At 49.1% G+C, this 18,560-nt stretch overlaps 1 protein-coding gene and 1 long non-coding RNA gene across 32 annotated transcripts in view; one reads left to right on the forward strand and one right to left on the reverse strand.

Moving 5' to 3' along the window:
* The first annotated feature begins 1,167 nt into the window (after positions 1 to 1,167).
* On the forward strand, positions 1,168 to 7,693 carry LOC144335400 (uncharacterized). The gene is made up of 5 exons (XR_013406249.1): positions 1,168 to 1,218; positions 4,981 to 5,062; positions 5,973 to 6,037; positions 6,245 to 6,333; positions 6,925 to 7,693. It is a non-coding gene; the product is annotated as an uncharacterized LOC144335400 (long non-coding RNA).
* A 6,896-nt stretch (positions 7,694 to 14,589) lies between these two features.
* MYO18A (myosin XVIIIA) overlaps positions 14,590 to 18,560 on the reverse strand; it is a 106,119-nt gene continuing 102,148 nt past the window's right edge. For all 31 annotated transcript variants that reach the window (XM_077970669.1, XM_077970656.1, XM_077970675.1 and 28 more), the window contains one exon: positions 14,590 to 15,984. In XM_077970669.1, coding sequence (XP_077826795.1) covers positions 15,840 to 15,984 — 145 coding nt within the window. In that variant the 3' untranslated portion in view covers positions 14,590 to 15,839. The remainder of the gene's footprint in view (positions 15,985 to 18,560) is intronic.

An 18,560-nucleotide genomic window follows, 5' to 3' on the forward strand; every position in this document is an offset into this window, starting at 1 on the left:
GGCCATCATGGCGAAACCCTGTCTCTACTAAAAATACAAAAATTAGGCAGGGTGCAGTGGCTCACGCCTGTAATCCCAGCACTTTGGGAGGCTGAGGCAGGTGGAGCAGGAGGTCAAGAGATCGAGACCATCCTGGCCAACATGGTGAAACCCTGTCTCTACTAAAAGTACAAAAATTAGCCAGGTGTGGTGGCACACACCTGTAGTCCCAGCTACTCGGGAGGCTGAGGCAGGATAATTGCTTGAACCCAGGAGGCAGAGGTTGCAGTGAACCAAGATTGTGCCACTGCACTCCAGCCTGGCAACAGAGCGAGGAAAAAAAAATTAGCCAGGTGTGGTGGCACAAGCCTGTAATTCCAGCTACTTGGGAGGCTGAGGCATGAGAATCAATTGAACCTGGGAGGTGGAGGTTGCAGTGAGCCAAGCGGCAGAGGAAGATCCTGTCTAAAATAAATGAATAAATAAATAAAGAGAATTCAGATACATGCTACCACATGGATTAAACTTGAGGACATTATGCTAAGTGAAATAAGCCAGTCGCAAAAAGACAAGTAGTATTATTTCACTTCATATATATGAGGTATCTAGAGTAGTCAGAGTCATTGAGACAGAAAGTAAATAGCGGTTGCCAGGATCTGGGAGGAGGAGGAAATGGGGATTTGTTTAATGGGTACAGATTTTCAGTTTTGCAAGATGAAAGGAGTTCTGTAGATTGGTTGCACAACAGTGTGAATGTACTTAATGCCACTTAGCTGTACACTTAAAAGTGGTTAAGATGGTCAATTTCGTTACGTGTTTTCGACCATAATTTTAAAAAAAATCTCATTAAAAAAAAATTTTTTTTTTGAGACACAGTCTCACTCTGTTGCCCAGACTGGAGTGCAGTGGTACAACCTCAGCTCGCTGCAACCTCCAGCTCCTGGGTTCAAGTGATTCTCCTGTCTCAGCCTTCTGAGTAGCTGGGATTACAGGCATGTGCCACCACGCCTGGCTAATTTTTCTGCTTTTTTTTTTTTTTTTTTTTTTTTTTTTAGTAGAGACGGGGTTTCGCTATGTTGGCCAGGCTGGTCTTGAACTCCTGGCCTCAAGTGATCCACTCGCCTTGGCCTCCCAAAGTGTTGAGATTATAGGTGTGAGCCACTGCACCTGGCCTAAAAAAAAAATCTCATTCTTACGAAGCTTACAGTCCAGTGAGAAGGAGACACGTAGGCAATTCACGTGAGTAATTATAAATTAGAAGGTGATAAATGCTTTGGGGACAAAACAGAGGCAGGTGATGAGGAGGTGACAGGGAAAGCTGGGGGAGGGTCTGACCTTTCAGGTGGGTGGTCAGAGGAAGACTCACAGAGGAGGGCCTTCGAGCAGACTTGAAGGAGAAGGAGTGAGCCATGCAGGCCTTTGGACACAAGTGAAAGAATGTGATGAGTTGTAAAGCAAGATATTGTGTTATCACTGGCGGGGACAGACAAGTGAGACACAGAGAAGGACCAGAATAAGATTCCACCAGCTCCCAAGCCAAGAAAGTTGGGAAGCTAAGATGCTCAGAATGCCCCCTCTCACCCCACAGCTGCCCGCAGTTCCCTCTGGCTTCTCAGTGCCACCCCCTCCCCCAGCCAGCTGCAGCTCCCCTTCCAAAATATCCAGCCTTATTCAGCTTGTTGGTGGCAGCTAAAGGAGGGACCAGTGTCTCCCGGAGGCTGAGAAAGGACGAGTGGGGGCTGCTCCCAAGTCCTGCCTCAGCTGGTGGAGGCCTCTCCGGATGAGCCCAGGAAAGAGTGGGAGGAGGCAGGGGGGTGAGTGAGGGAGGATGGGCGTCGGGGGATGGATGGGGCCAGCGAAGAAGGGAGAGAGACAAGAAGCTGGGAAAGTAGAGACTGGCAATGTGCAGACCACGAGGCAGGCCAGGACCCCCAGGGATGCCACGCACCCCTAAGACCAAAGGAAATGGGCCCAGAGTGCCCAAGTAGGAGGAAACCAGCCATTCTTAGGTGGGGTGGGGTGGGATAGTAGAGGAGATGTTGGGAACAGTCTCTGGGCCTCGAGGAAAGCAAAAGTCATTGTAGAAGGAGTCCCAGGACAACTTGAGGGTTTCAGTTATATCAAAGGATTTTCCAAAGCAGACCAACCAGTATTCTTTCTCTGCTTCCCTTCTGCCTGAGCGTGGCCAGACATCCCCTTTCAGACGCGCCGTACAGATCTTCAAGATGGAAGAAAATCAAAATCAATCGGGCAGGCAAGAAGAGAGACCTCTGGAAGGGCAGCTGGGGTCTGCACAGCCTGCAGGGGAGAGATAAGGGCAACGAAGAGAAACAGGCTGGCCTGGTTGGCAAGCAGACTGAGGAAAGCAGAGGCAGGCTGAAAATAGATTGGGGGCGGGAGGAAAGAAAGCCAGGCCAGGAAAGAAGGGAGAGCAGAGGCAATCGATGCCTTCGTGACTCTGACCCAATTTTTCATATCAGCCTCGCCAAAAGATGAGGAGATGGTGGGGAAATGGGGAAAGACTGGCAAAGAGGGAGGAGAGTCAGGGCAAAGTAATTTGAGTTCTAAGACCCAGGCGATCGTGAAGTACCAGTCAGGGATCGTGGTAGGGAGAGGAGGAGGTATATACTATCCTCAGTACCAGTTTAGACCCTAGCAGAGTTTGGCATCCCAGAATGGGTTTTAGAGCTTAAGGAATGTGAGTGTACCCAGGAAGGAGAGTCAACTATCTAGAAAGGCCAGAGGCGGCAACATGGCTGAGTCAGTCTGGAGACAGTTGGCTGCAAAGTAACTCCATGCCTGCATTTTCTTCTCAGGAGAGTGATGGAAAGAGAATTTGGTTTTTTAAGTGGTGGGCTTTTAGTGCAGCAAGAGGGATTAAACTTACACTTCAGGAAATCCATCCCATTAGGTAGATTTGTGAGATACTAAAACATGTAGATAAGCACACTTACATTCTTTCCTTGGAAATCTTTTTTAAAAAATGAGAAGCTCCACTATTTGGGCCTGTAGAGGCTCATCTGAAGCCCAGGGCCTCCCCTCAAAACTTCTGGACTACTGCTGGCTGGAAAGGGGGGTCTAAGATTTTTATTACCCTGGGGGTAGGGTCTGAAATAAATATCTGGGCCTAAGGCAGGGATAATGCAGGCACCTGGATTAGGGAGAATGGGGGAGGACCAAGGTGGGCTGGATCTGTCAGCCCTGGAGGAGCTGCAGAGACAAGGGGTGGGATTCTAACAGGCAGGACCCATGATATTTACATAACTTTGAATAATGAATAAGCCCAGCTCTGGGGTTCCTAGTTAGCACTGCTCATCTGCATCTTTATTAAGCTTTATAAATGATTCAGCTCCTACCCCTTCCCCCAGCCCCTGCCCAGCCTGCCCCCAAGCATCGGGGTAGTTGATTGCTCATTATTTTAGACTAGATTTGTTTCACCAACATTCAGTGATGCATGGAATGGGGGTGGCATGGGAGAGAGGAACAAGTTCAAAAGGCAAGTGGAGTGAAGGGGTTGAGGGCTGGAGAACGGAAACAGCAGCCGTGGGAAGGCAGGCTCACAGCTGCGAGCAAAGGCACAGAGCTAGGGATGCGGGCATCACTCTCCAAAATGCTCCTGGGGCCAACATCTTCAGGAGAGAAAAGTTTCTTAGATTCCCCGAAATGTGCCAGGTTCGAGTCCCACTCGAATCCCTGGGTTCCCTTACATCTGCTGCCAAGACCACCAGCAGGCCCTATGCTCAGCTCCAGCACGGCACTGAGGCGTTGGAGCAGCCAAGTGAGTACAGCCCCCAAGGAAGTTCTCAGTTTTTCCTGAGGCAGGAATTTTGCTATTTTCAGGCAAAAAGAAAAAAAAAAAAATCTGCTACACTTGCAAGGCAGGAACAAGCACCAGGTCTATTAGGGGAGAAAGAAATAGGAACAGGTGCACATGGTATGAGAATCTGGAGGGAAAGGGAATGCTGTATTCACAGAGAGTTAGCACCCACCTTGAAAGAGGAACCTGGAGAAGATGGGCAGCCCTCACCTGATCTGAGCAGCTCTGGGAGCTGCCTGATCAGCTGATCAGAAACGGGGAGAAGTATTTAACAGCACGAACATGGAGGAGTTGGCGGGAAGCTGGTAGGGGGAAAGGCAGAGCATTTTTCAACCCTGGCTGCACATTATAACCACCTGGGGAGCTTTAAAAAGATGATGCTTGGGACCCACCCAAGACCAATTAAATCAGAATCGCCGCGGGAGAAGGCCCTAGGCACCATATTTTTTAAAAAGCTCTTCAATTTTATTTGGATCCTAAACAGACCAATTTTAAAATATATATTATATATTTTACATAAATATATAATATATATTACAAAATGTAAACTTTAAAATATATATAATATATAATAAAATCAGGGAAGTTTAAACATTGGAAATTTTGTATTAAGGAATTATTGATCTTTTTTAGGTGTGATAAGAGTATTGTGATTATGTTTTTTGAAGAGTCATTTTCTGGCTGGGTGTGATGTCACACATCTGTAATCCCAGTGCTTTGGGTGGCCAAGGTGGGAGGATCACTTGCGACCAGGCGTTTGAGGCTGCAGTGAGCTATGATCATGCCATTGCCCTCCAGCCAGGACAAAACAGCAAGATCTTGTCTCTATTTAAAAAAAAAGTCGGCCGGGCGTGGTGGCTCATGCCTGTAATCCCAGCACTTTGCGAGGCCGAGGGGAGCGGATCATGAGGTCAAGAGATGGAGACTATCATGGCTAACATGGTGAAACCCCGTCTCTACTGAAAAATACTAAGAATTAGCTGGGCATGGTGACATGTGCCTATAGTCCCAGCTACTTGGGAAGCTGAGGCAGGAGGCTTGCTTGAACCCAGGAGGCAGAGGTTGCAGTGAGCCGAGATCACGCCACTGCACTCCAGCCTGGCGACAGAGCGAGACTCCATCTAAAAAAAAAAAAAAGTCCTTTTATTTTCATTTATTTTTTTCTCTTTTCTTTTCTTTTCAAGACAGCCTCTCACTCTGTTGCCCAGGCTGAAGTGCTGAAGTGCAACGGTGCCATCACAGGTCACTGCAGCCTTGACCTCCCAGGTGATCCTTCTACCTCAACCTAGCTAATTATTTTTATTTTTTGTAGAGATGGGGTCTCCCTATGTTGCCCAGGCTGGTCTCAAACTCCTGGGCTCCAGTGATCTGCTTGCCTTGGTCTTCCAAACTGTTGGGATTACAGATGTAAGTCACCGTGCCTGGCCTCATTTTCTTTTCTTTGAGGAATACTCAACTATTTCCTGGTGAAATGACATCATGTCTGTCAGCTTCAAAATAATACAGTGAAAAGAATGGGGAAGTGGGCAGGGTTGCCAATGAAGCAAGATTCCCTGTTGATAACTGTTTTAATTTTTCTTATTTTAAATTACATTAAGGACGGCATGGTGGCTCATGCCTGTAATCCCAGCACTTTGGGAGGCTGAGGCGGGTGGATCGCCTGAAGTTAGGAGTTGGAGACCAGCCTGGCCAACATGGTGAAACTCCGTCTCTACTAAAAAAAATACAAGAATTAGCCAGGCATGGTGGCATGTGCTTGTAATCACAGCTACTCAGGAGGCTGAAGCAGGAGGATCACTTGAACCTGGGAGGCAGAGGCTGCAGTAAGCTGAGATCTTGCCACTGTGCTCCAGCCTGGGCAACAGAATGAGACTCCGTCTCAAAAAAAAAATTAAATTATATATATATTTTAAGATACGGGGGTCTCACTGTGTTTCCCAGGCTGAATTTGAACTCCTGGGCTCAAGGAATCCTCCCGTCTCAGTCTCCTGAGGTGTGATAACTGTTGAAGCTGCTTGATGGGTAAAACAGGTGTATTAGTCCAGTCTCACACTGCTATGAAGAAATATCCGAGACTCGGTAATTTATAAAGAAAGGTTTAATTGACTCACAGTTCTGCATGACTGGGGAATACCTCAGGAAACCTACAATCATGATGGAAGGCATCTCTTCACAGGGTGGCAGGAGAGAATGAGTGCAGAGCGAAGAGTGGAAAAGTCCCTTACAAGACCATCAGATCTCGTGAGAACTCACTCACTATCACAAGAACAGCATGGGGGTAACCGCCCCCATGATTCAATTACCTCCCACCAGGTCCCTCTCACAACACATGGGGATTATGGGAACTACAATTAAAGATGAGATTTGGGTGGGGACACAGCCAAACCATATCAACAGGTTCATTCATTATACTATGTTTTAAAACTTTTTGTATATAAACCGAAACAGCCAGGGGTGAGAACCTCAGAGCCAGCCACTTACGAGGACAGGCGCTACCTCGGCACCTCTGTGGGCAGAACCAGCTTGGAGGAGAACAGGTTTGCAGGACCCTAAGTAAGAGGGGAGGGCTCAGTCTCCAATGTCCTGGGCCCTAGGCAGGACACTGGGGAAAGAATAACTGGCACTTAAAAATGCAACTTGGGGTTTGGAGGGCTCTTCAAGCTGCTTCGCTGTAAGCCCACACAGCCTCTGGAGTCCTCTGCTTTGTGTACCAGGCCTGGAGGCCAGACTGAGGGAGCCAGCTGCCTGAGGCAACCAATGCAAACAGTCAGCTTCTTCTCTGCCTCCCTGCCCTCTCCTGACCAGCTCCACAGGGATTCAGACCCCCATCTCAGTTGGCATCCCCCACTGCCCATCACCACTGCTTCCCTGCACTGTCACTCCTCCGACGGGCTCATCTGCTAGTGCCAGGGAACGTTAGCCCAGCTGAGTTCATCGGGAATTGGGGGAGGCTGAACACAAATCTGTACAACTGTGGGCACCCAGACACCCATCGACAGAGGGAGCGGGAGAAGACCCCAGCGGTTGCTGCCAGAACTGTGTGAGCTGCTGAGAGATTCCCTGGTAGCTTGACCCTACTTGCAGTTCACTCCTTTAATGAACAAATCAAATGAATCCTAAATTCTCAGGTATCTACCATCCCGGACTAGTTGAGTCTCCTCAGCCTTGGCCATGGACCAACACAGGAATGCCCATGTTCTCTACGTGCTCCTGAGAAATGATTTCCTCCCCACTGAAGTGGATGTCCCCACTCCACCACATATCTCAGCCCTGTCCTCCACCCATTTCCGCTGGTGGCACTACCAGCTCCGGCCTCCTGCTCAGTTTGGGGCGCTATCTGTCTTTTGTGTTCCATTACCTTCCCCCATGGCCTCTAGGGGCTGGGGAGGGGAGAGAGTTGGAGGGGCTGTTTAAGAGATTTTTGGAATCAGTGCCTGCGCATCACCCGCTGCCATGAGTTATTTCAGCGCTGATGTTTGTCTCGAGCTGATTATTCCAGCCTGAGAACAGGTGGAGCAGCCTGCGGTGGTTTATTCATCAGCCAAGGCCATCTGTTCCCAACAAGCTGAGATTTGTAGCTGATTTCTACTGGGGAGCAAGGAGTTGGGGGTGAGGAGGGAGAGGGAGATCACACCAACACCCCAGGGGACTTGCTCCTCCCAGACCTTCCAGGATACCTTAACCCCCGAGTTTCCCATTTTACTAGGGATCCCGCATTTTCCAATTTCTCAGAGAAACTCACTGGTCACTCAACTTGGCAACAACACTTCCCTAAGGGGCTATACCTTCTCAGATGGAACCATGTGTTAGAAGCACAAATCTACCAGCCAGGCACAAAGTCTGGCCAGTAAGCCATGTCCCCCTGCTTGCAGATCTTAAAAAAAAAAAAAAAAAGTATATCACTATGACACAGATATCCTAAATGACCCTCTCAACTCTTGGCTTCTCCTCAGCCCAACCCTACTGCCAGTCCCTTTAACAAAAACATCCTCACCTCAACCCATCACCTGCAGGGCTCCCGGCTGCGTGGGAGGGCTTGGTCTAGATGCTCTTGTCTCATCCGCCCTGCTCGCCTCCCCTAAATACCCTGTTCATGTTCCACCCTCCAATCTGTTCCTCTTCCAGCTTCCCTCTCAGCCATGCCAAGAGAAGCCTGCTGCTTTAAGAATGGCTTTCCCTGAGCAAGGGATCTAAGCAGTTTCTAAGCAGCTTTGCCACACGGTTTACCAACCCCCGCCCACTGCCTGCTATGATTTCTGTATATGAAATGTTGGGAAAGAAGTGACTCTTATACTCAAGCTAATATGACACTTTGGGGCCTTCTTTGGTGTTGCTACACACATCTGTACTGACTTTTAAAAACTGTATGAAAACTTGGTATTGAAAGCACACTACTTCATCTGTAACCCCACATCCCCAAATAAAACTACTTACAGTTTTCAGAGGTCCCTTCTAATATTTATTTATTGATCTGTGTTTTCCCATCTACTTTTGTCATGTCTATATGTAACCTTAGGAACCCATTAACAGAGCTGTAAGACTGCCTCACTTTCTAGTTGGTTCTCTAGGCTTATTTTGTCAGTTCCTGGGAGAAGCTCCTTTCTACTATTAAAACCTGCCCAGTGACTGAGTATGTTTCCACCAGAAACAGTAGCTCCCACAGATGTGCTCCGGAACCCACAAAGGCAGGCCATGAGACCTGTGCTTCCAGGGCAGAACCTACCAGGGAGTGCACTCACTAGGGTCACTCTTCCTTGGACAGTAGTCCCCCAGCAGTCCTCAAGCAAGGGTGCCAACCTACAATTGATGCCAGGTCCCAGGGTTAAGATGAGCCATGAGACCTCTTACATCACATGCAATTTTATATTTGCCTGGCTGCCTGTCACTCACCTATCTTTCAAAGTCCTAATGTTTCCGAAGCTATTGGCTATATCTTCCCCATACAGAGATTTTTTTTTTAACATGATCTCGGCTGAATGCAATCTCCGCCTTCCAGATTCAAGTGATTCTCCTGCCTCAGCCTCTTGAGTAGCTGGGATTACAGGTTCCTACCACCACACCAAGCTAATTTTTTTTTTTTTTTTTTTTTTTTGAGACAAGAGTCTTGCTGTGTCACCTGGGCTGGAGTGCAGCGGTGCGATCTCTGCTCACTGCAAGCTCCACCTCCTGGGTTCATGCCACCTCCTGGGTTCATGCCATTCTCTTGCCTCAGCTTCCCGAGTAGCTGGGACTACAGGCGCCCGCCACCACGCCTGGCTAATCTTTTGAATTTTTTTTAGTAGAGACGAGGTTTTACCATGTTAGCCAGGATGGTCTTGATCTCCTGACCTCGTGATCTGCCCGCCTCGGCCTCCCAAAGTGCTGGGATTACAGGCGTGAGCCACCGCGCCCGGCCTAATTTTTGTATTTTTAGTAGAGACGGGGTTTCACCATGTTGGCCAGGCTGGTCTTGAACCCCTGACCCCAGGTGATCCACCCACCTCAGCCTTAACTTTTTTTTTTTTTTCTTAATTTCCATTTTCAAATTCCCTAGTGTCCTCTCTTTCCCAAATCCATTTGCTGCTTTTCCTAATCTAGTCAGATCATAGATGTGGCACAAAACATATAAAAATTTATTAAAATGTGGAAACTCTTTGACTCTTAAGCCACTTCAAATATAATTTGGTTGGATAGTGTCAAAACATAATATCCTTTTTGAATTTTCTTTTTTGGTAAAACTGTCATAGCTGACTTTTGATATCTACAGCAAATTCTATCTGCACATATAAGTATTCCACTGGGGGATTTATGTCACTGACTTCAGTCACAAAGCACACACTCTTTTTGGAATTTCCCTTATGTATATGACCCATCACTGGGGCTCACACTACAGAAGACTCAATTTCTCTGTACAAATTCCTTCTAAACACATCCAGCATCCTTGTTAACTCCAAAATGGCTACTGCTCTGGAAATCTTTCCTCCCAGATCAAATAGCAGGGAATGGTCTGGATTGTTGTTGTACTGTAATGAAATTAGACTGAAGTGAATATAGCTTAAAATATGCATTCTGAGCGATGTGGAACTGTTTTTCATATTGCTGGCACAGTGGGAGTGAAGTGAAAATGTGATAATGTATGGGGGATGCTCTGAAAATTGTGAAGAGCGACGCAAATGTGAAGTAGATATTTTCCCCCCAAATTGCCAAAAAGCGTTTCCTTTCTGAGGCCAGGCCTTGGCGAATGCCAAGCACACGCGATTTGAGATGAGGACTACGACAGTGATTCTTTGCTTTCTTGCCTCTCACTGCATCCTCTGCCAAGGCCAGAATAGTTAGGAGACGCTTGGCCAGCTGCTGGAAGCAAGTTGAGGACTCTGCTTAGAAAGATGACATCACCCCTCAGACTCAGTTTTCTCTCCAGGATGACGTCGTCACGGAGTTGTGATGGAGGTGAAATGAAATTTTGTAGGGCAAAGTGCATAAGCGCTGGGGGCCATCATAGTAAGTGCTCAACAAATGGGAACTGTTTTTGACCTTTTTTTTTTTTTTGAGACTAAGTCTTGCTCTTGTCCCCCAGGCCAGAGTGCAATGGCATGATCTTGGCTCACTGCAATCTCTGCCTCCCGGGTTCAAGCCACTCTCCTGCCTCGGCCCCCCAAGTAGCTCGGATTACAGGTGCCTGCCACCACGCCCGGCTAATTTTTGTATTTTTTTTAGTTGAGACGGGGTTTCACCATGTTGGCCAGGCTGGTCTCGAGCTCCTGACCTCAGGTGATCCACCCGCCTCTGCCTCTTAAAAGTGCTGGGATTACAGGCGTGAGCCACCACGCCCCGCCAATTGTTGGTCTTATAACCCTCCTCTCACTACTGACAGGGTAGGAAGGGGCCTCTCAGTCCCAGTCACTGGCCCTGGGCCTCAGCTCAGGCCGAAGACTTCCAAGTGGCGGGAAACAGTATTTCTGGGTTGCTGGGAGAGTAGACCGGTCCTAATGCCGCGGTAATCATTAAAAGGGCAATGCAGATGGGCGGCCCGTCAGGGGCTTGAAAACCCATTGCCCTTTTAAGGGGCGTGGCTTCTGGGAAGTGCGTAAAGACCCTCCAGGCAGGGGCGGGACCAGAGGGCTACGCACGCCAAAGAACAGGGGATATGCCAATATCTATGAATATGCTAATGAGCGTTCGGTTTCCCAGTGAATGATCGGGCACCGCCTGGACTGGCAGAGCGGACTAGGGAAGAGGAAATGAGAGGACCTTGAGATTCAACCGAGTGGCTGAATGGAAACTAACTCCCGATGGAGAATGTGCGACGTTTCTTCCACAGCACCCGGATCTTGAAGCCCCACTGGCACCACCCATCAGTCCCTCCAGTTCCTCACTAGCGGGATGAAGGGGGAGGGCGTGGGAGATTCTTTTGGCTGCGGTAAGGAGCTCTGAATTTAGAAGCCAGAAGTTTCTTGCCAGCAGTACTACCTTGTTTCACAGTTGGGGAAACTGAGGCCTGACAGGTTAAGCCCCTTCTCCAAGGTCGCAGTGCTAGAAGCAGAACTCAGTTTGGCAGGTTTTGTCTATTTTTGCTTTGTTTTCCCTACTGCACATGGGCACCACTCTGGAGGTGAAAAGCCAGCAGCCTCAAAGGCAGAAGAGCTTGGTACATTACCAAACGTGTTGGACTGCCCACCAGGCTGGAGGTTTTAGAAAATATGTCCTAGGGAAAGATGGAAGGAGTCGGGGTGGCCGCCAGTAGAAGCAAGCAAGGACAAATTACCATAGACTTGTCTGGAATGTGTTGTTATAAAAAAGGTGATGAAGTGTTCCAGCTTCCCAGAGATCCGGTGCAGTGGAAATGAACAGGGAACAGAAGAGATTAGGGTTAGATTTAAGGCAGTACTTTCTCCCAGGGATGATAATGGGGCCCTTTATTCAGTGACCAAGGCAGGCAACGGACTGATCCCCCTCCCACTTCTGAGGCCTTTGGGAATCCATCTCCCTCCAGTCCCACATGGCCTGCTTGGAGGTCAGGAACGAATTAAATGACTTTGAAAAGTCCCCACTATTCAGGTAGGTGATCCTTTCCCTGGATGGGCCTCCTGGGCTCTTTGCTGAGGGTAAGGACAGCAGCCGCTCTGGCTCCAGGGCCCTGGGGGAGAAACAGCAGTCATGGCATCTCTTGCAACACGCTCCCTGCCAAATTGATTCAAATTGGCTTGGATATGAACATATGATTAAAGGAGCGGTGCGATTCATTTATCAGGAGAGATTAAAGAGCAGCATCTGCGCAGCCTAGCTGGGGGACAATTAAGGAGCAAATCGCTAAGTGTCTGTGCCACCAGGCAAGGGGGTGGAGGATGGGGGAAGGACAACTGGGATAATCTGCCAAGGAGACACAAAGACAAAAGAAGACCATTTAGGGGTCACTGCCTGCCACTGTTGTTTATGGGCACAGACTGGGCACCATGGGGAGTCCCACAGGGGCACTGGTTCCCGCCCCTGCCTCTCATTCAGGAGTCAGAGCAATCCCGGGGATCTGCAGTTATAGAGGACGATCTAGCAGGCTGGCTTTGAGCCTGGCAAAGGGCCAGATTTGCATTCTGCAACATCTTAAGGACTACGGATACCATGAACATACAGGTAAGGTCAACAGCAGAGCTTTCAAGGTACACCCAAAATAAACATTGGCTTTGGTGGCCCTAAAGGCTCCTGGACTCCTCTGGGGCCAAGGGAATTGTCTCCTTCTCAGCTGAAACTTGGAGAAGCACTGGTCATGTGACAATGCACAGCCAGCCTGTGGCATGTTCTACCACCACCTCTCTTTTGCCCCGGGACCTTTGCTTAAACTCTTCTTCTTCTCAATATGCCTTTCCCAGCAACTCTACCTGTGGAAGTGCTATTTTCAAGTCCCTATAAAAATAGCAGCTCCTTTTAGAGGCTTTCCCAATTCTCCCCGCCAGAGAGAGTATCTCCCTCCATAATAAGTCCAAAGCAACTTCTTTGTCCTTGTTAGGCCTTATGTAATTATTTCCACATGGGTCTGCTCCAGCCCTCATCCACAAATCCCCGGAGGATGGATACTATGATGTGTTCCTCTCTACCTACTCCAAGCTTACACATACTAGCAGGTGCAGCATGTATTTTGTGTCTACCTCCCTCCACTTTATGAAGGAAGGGACCTTACCCATCACCAGCACCCAAAATAGGGCCTAGGCACAGCAGGCAGTCATGAAATATTTCTCAACTGTTAAGCAAATGAATATGTTTTCTGACTTGAACAAAGCTTTTTACCCCAGGCCGGGTTATTGGAGGTTGATGTTGGAGTTTCCAGTTAACCAGAGGCTTGACTCAGTATGAGCGAACAGATTTGGGCATTCATCTAAAGGTGGCAGGGAGTTTGTCACACTAGTTCCTAGTAGAAACAGAAAATGTACCACGCTATGTGAAAACAGGAATAAAAGATGAGAGTGACAGAACTGAACATAAGCTAGCAGCCTTTTTAAAATTATTTTTTTTGTAAAAAAAAAGTAACTTAGGCCAGGCACAGTGGCTCACGCCTGTAATCCTAGCACTTTGGGAGGCGAGGCAGGCAGATCACCTGAGGTCAGGAGTTCGAGACCAGCCTGCCCAACATGGTGCCCAACGTCTCTATTAAAAATACAAAAATTAGCCGGGCGTGGTGGTACATGTCTGTTAAGTCCCAGCTACTCGGGGGGTTGAGGCAGGAGAATCGCTTGAACCTCGGGAGGTGGAGGTTGCAGTGAGCTGAGATCGCGCCACTACACTCAAGCTTGGGCGACATAGCAAGACTCTGTCTCCAGAAGAAAATAAAGTAACTTCCCTTTTACTATTGTCTCTATCCTCTTCTCTATTCTATCGTGGGGCAGTGGAGGGGGCAGTCTCCGTTCAAGACGGATCCACTTCACACTCTGTCCCATTCATTTTGGGGGAGACTTTTCTCCCTTCTTCCCTTTTGGACTCTTTCTGGAAGGCTGACATTACCAGAGCCTCGGCACTTGGGCTGTTTGCTATCTTTTCCCACCGATCTGTCCAAACTACTTTATTCATTCAGGGATTATAACTGGCCACATTACAGAATGAGAAGGTAGAAGGTAGAATAGGAGGAGGGGTGTCGTTTGTTTCTTGCCTTTCTGCATGAGCTGCCTCTTAGCTGTCAATGAAGGAACAAAGCACGGAGAGGGGCATGAAGATAGGAACTGAGCAGGGCAGAGACAGCACTCCCAACCTACTCACGTTGCCCTGTGGGCCTGAGCTAGTTCTGCCAAGTTTTGATCAAAAAGTCACCTTTGAAATGGCTAAAATTAAGCTTTTAAAAAATGTTCTAATGAGAAGGGCTTGAATCCAAAAAGAAAGAAAAAGAATGAACGAACGAATGAAAGCGAGAGAAAGAAAAGAAAGAAAAAAAAGAAAGAAGGAGAGAGAGAGAGGAAGAGAAGATAGAATCTCTGTAATTGGTGAGATTTAACAATCAGAGGGACCTCAACATTCCCTTGTGGAGGCCAGGGAGGATGAGGCTTGGAGGCTCTGCTACCCTTGCTAACCTGAATCACAGTCCCTAGGCTCTTCACATAAAAGGTGGGGCTTGTGTCTTCCTTGGCCAATCCCCTCATCCCACTACCTCTCCCTGCCCCAAAATGAGCTGCCCAAGCTCTTTAACTGGCACTGGTCTGACACTTTGGGGAGCAGGCCAGAGACCAGAGTGATGCCCTCACAGTCCCCATCAGAATCCCACCTCTGCCCACTCGCCCCCAGGACCAATCTGGACTTTACCTGAGCCTGAAGGAGCAGGCAGGAAAACCGGCGAAGCCAGGAGGAAAAGGGCCTTTATTTCCATACATCGGGTAAACAGGGGAGAGCACAGCCCAGTGAGTACAAACCAATTGCAGGAGAGAAGAGGGGTGGCAGATGGGAGCAGCACCAGGCACTGCCCTTGGGCTCCCAAGTCTGGTGGAGTTGTTAGGGATAACCTTTTTAGGGTGGGGGCTGGGACCTCCAGACCACATGGTGTTGTGTCTGGGGTGAGTGTGTGGGGGCAGGGAGGTTGGAAGAAGAAGAATGACATGGGCTCAGGACACAGAGTGAAGACTCATGTCTAATGGCCAAAACTTCCATCTTCAGTTTTTCTGATGACAAGCCCTCAACCCCAAGTCTTCCCTCTCAAGTTGAGTTTATGGTCCAGGCTACCTGGACAGTGCAGGAGGGAGGCAGTGCTTGGATCAGCCCTGAACTGCTGTAGTTGGAATGGGTTTATCTTAAATAGGTCATTGCACATAACACGCTGAGACGAAGAGGGTGGGGTGGGGGCCGGAGGTGTGGATGGTCCACACGCACACTTGTCTGTATAGGCTTGCTCAACCCAGCCCAGCAGTACCGGAGAGCCCCTCCCAAACTCATTCGTAAGAACCTAGACCCGGCTCTGCTCACCAATGTCTCCAGCTGCACAGAGAAAGGACTGCTCTCTCAAGGGTGAAGATGGAGATGACATTCCCGAGTCATTCTTGGGAGCCCCAGCTACCCCTGCAGCCCCCTCCCACTCTCAGGGATGCAGCTGTGATGGAGAGGTTGGGTATTTAAATTAAAAAGTAGAAAGACAGCAGGCACCAAGAAGAGAGCCCCCACCCCACACGAGAGGGAAGGCATTGCTGCTCCTCCCCCAATCCTCCCCATGGACCCAGCAACCTAGAGTGTCCCAGTAGGCAACCTGTCCACCGTCCCTGAGCAGGGAGCTGAGAGGGAGGTCAATGTGCTGGCGCCATGCAGTGCCAGGCCACCTGCCATTGTCCACGGTGGCCCAGGGTAGAAGCCAAGAATCTGGCATTTTGAGGCAGAGAGGAGCAAAAAGTTCTCTTCAGAAACTCCTCTTTCCCCCACCTCTTCCACGTGGAGACATCAGACACCCATAGCCTGGAAAGTCCCCCTGACAGAAGGAGGTCAGGGTGTTTCCCATGCAGATCAGCAGTCGGGTGGGGGAGACCAGCGCCCCACCACTTCCTGGGAGTGGTGCCCAGGCAGCCACAGGCCGTGGGGTGAAAGGGCTGCGAACTACTCCCCTGGGCTATTTGTTAGTCTCCATCAGCTTGGCCTCTGTGTCGCTGTCACTCAGATAGCTGTGGGAGTATCGGGGTCTGGAGGTGTTGTCGAGAGGGTCGTGCTCATCATCTGACCGGTCAGGGGCAAGGGACTTCCAGTAGCTGGTGGGGCTGCAGGGACAGAGGAATAAGGTTAGGGACAAATGACACTCCCCCATTAAGCACTCACGCCTTTGGTTCTGGAGGCCCACAAAGCTGCGTCAGAGCACTCCCCAAAAGCCAAACATTGTGAAGTAAAAACCTTCCTTGGCTTACTTGGAAGATACTCAAAGCGGTAAGAGGAAGGCGACTCTGGAAGCTTTTAAAGCTCCGAGGAAAGGGATGCTGAGAGCAGTGAGTCTCGGACTCAAGCGTGCATAAGAATCTGATGCAGGCTGCTGGGCCTTTCCTCTTAGAAACCTTGAATCGCTGGCTCCTGGGTACAACCCAGGAATTCTGCATTTTCAGTCCTTCCCCAGAAGGCTCTGAAGCAGGCAGTCCATGAACCACATTGGCCTGGAGACTGGAGGTCTGGTGATTGCAACTTGTCTAGGGTAGGGACTCTCTTAGGCGAGTAATTCCTAAAAAGATTCCTTCTGAGGAGGAGGCCCTTTCCCCGTCAAATACTCCCGGATCTGAACCCTTTCCCCTGAGGCCTGTGAGGATTTTTACCTTTGACCATGCCATCATCTACTAACAAGAAATGGAGGCTCAGGAAAGAGAGGCTGGGAAGACCTGTTTTAGGGTGGCCCAAGGGGAAAAGCCCCTTTCTTGGTACAATAACATAACTCAGAGTCTTCATCAGGCCACTGGCTCTGGAGGCTTCCAGCTATCCCGGATGTGAGGAGGCCTCTTCCCCCGGATGGAGCAGGATCATGGCACTGAACAGGGAAGAGGGGACCTCATCTCACAGCTCCATTCACCTTCTCTTTTCTCCCAAAGCCTTGGGACCACCTTTCCCTACTCCTCCTGCCTCCACTGCCTCTGTCGGTTCAAGTGCACTCTCGTTTCAACACCACTGGAGAAAACACAGCCCAGTGTGGCTCCTCTCCTACTGGTGCCCCACACTGAGCGTGGTCCCTGGAGCTGCAGCCCTGCCTCCAGATCCTAGGGTTCCAACTTGGGCAAGCAGGAGTTCCATGTTCCCTGCTGCCTATAATTCTGACTTAAGAAGCGAAAAGGCCCTTTGTTTACTAGCCCTTTTAAAGTTCTAACCCCAAACCAAAAGAGGAGGAGTCAAGGTTCTGCAGAAAGAACCTTCTTCTTAGCTTTTCCCAAGGTGGCAGTGAGAGATGCAGAGGGCAAGATTTGGTCACTGAGCACTCCTCTGTGTAAGACACGGCCTAGGCATGTGAGATGGGCTACCTTATTGTTCACAATAACCCTATGAAATATTACGAGGAAGCCAGTAAAAAAAGATGAAAGGATCTTCCTCAAGGCCACACAGCCAGTATGTAAACTTGAATCTGGGACTCTTAGACCTCAAAGACTTTGGACGACTTCACCCTGCCAGCCACTCGATTGGATGACCTGAGAGGAAAAAAACACACACACAAGACCAAACCTGAATTCTCCTGCTGGCTTGGGCGAGAGCCCAGGGGTTGTATGAAGAGATGTCGGTCTCTATCCCTGGGGGAAAGGAAGAGGCTGATAGAATACATGTTCAATTATGCAAAATGGTTCAGGAATGGGGCAGTCTGGTTAATACTTATCGTATTTCTCATGAATGAATTACCATTTTTAAAGGAATCAGGATAGCACAAAACACATTTAACACAAACTAGACTGAACATAAATGAGTCTTACTTTGATAGGACAAAGTATAGACCTATCAAAGTGAGGACAAAATTATAAAGCTCACTGATGACTGTGTAACATAGAAAAAAATTGGGGTTATTTTAGCTTTGGGGTTGTTTCAATTCTAAATTAGTGGGAGCCTGGTTTGGTTCTCATTTTTTACATAAAATTTCTGGGCACTCAGGGCTATGGTCTGCCGTTAGGCTAACAAGCGCCTGGCTTTGTGGAAAGACAGTGGGGTTACTTTGTGAGCGGAGGGGGGTGAGACAGATGCCAGGGCTAGAATCCAGATGCAAATGAGAGGCTGCTGGCGAGCTCCGAGGTGCTGTAAATTGCTGAATCAGGGCCCTCTGGTCCTTTCCATTGCCTCACCTCTTTTTAAGGTGGGGGTTCCACTCCCCAAGCCCACATTCCTGTGCCAGGTAGGCAGACACCTGGATAAATGACAGCCAGGTTTCCATACTGTTTCATCAAGACACTGGGCAGTGGCAGAGGCTGCTGGGGAGGTGGTAAACTCCATGTCTCTCTCTGCCTTGGGCTGCGGACACATGAGATTGCCCTTGCCTGTAGCTTGGGTGATCGTTAGCCATTCTTAGTGGCTTCCACTGCTCCAGCCATCAGGGAGTCAACAGCAGGCAGCTGCCCTCCTCTCCAGGGCAAGAGTCAGGGTTGACAATTTGAACATTTTAACCAAATTGTTTAAAAAAGCCTTCCTCCCCACAAGCCAGTGCCTCCTGCTCAGCGCTGTCACAAACAATTTGGTACATAAGCTAATTCCCGCCAGGCAAGCCCAGAGCGGCAGCTCCCCTCCCTTGAATGTGCTATGGAAGCTGCGTTCCTGTTGTAAATTCTTGCTGGTCCTCATCAACAGATGGGAAGCTAAGAGACTGCTCCATCCCATGCCCCCACTC

This window comes from Macaca mulatta, chromosome 16 (assembly GCF_049350105.2).
Source record: "Macaca mulatta isolate MMU2019108-1 chromosome 16, T2T-MMU8v2.0, whole genome shotgun sequence".
Taxonomy (NCBI): domain Eukaryota; kingdom Metazoa; phylum Chordata; class Mammalia; order Primates; family Cercopithecidae; genus Macaca; species Macaca mulatta.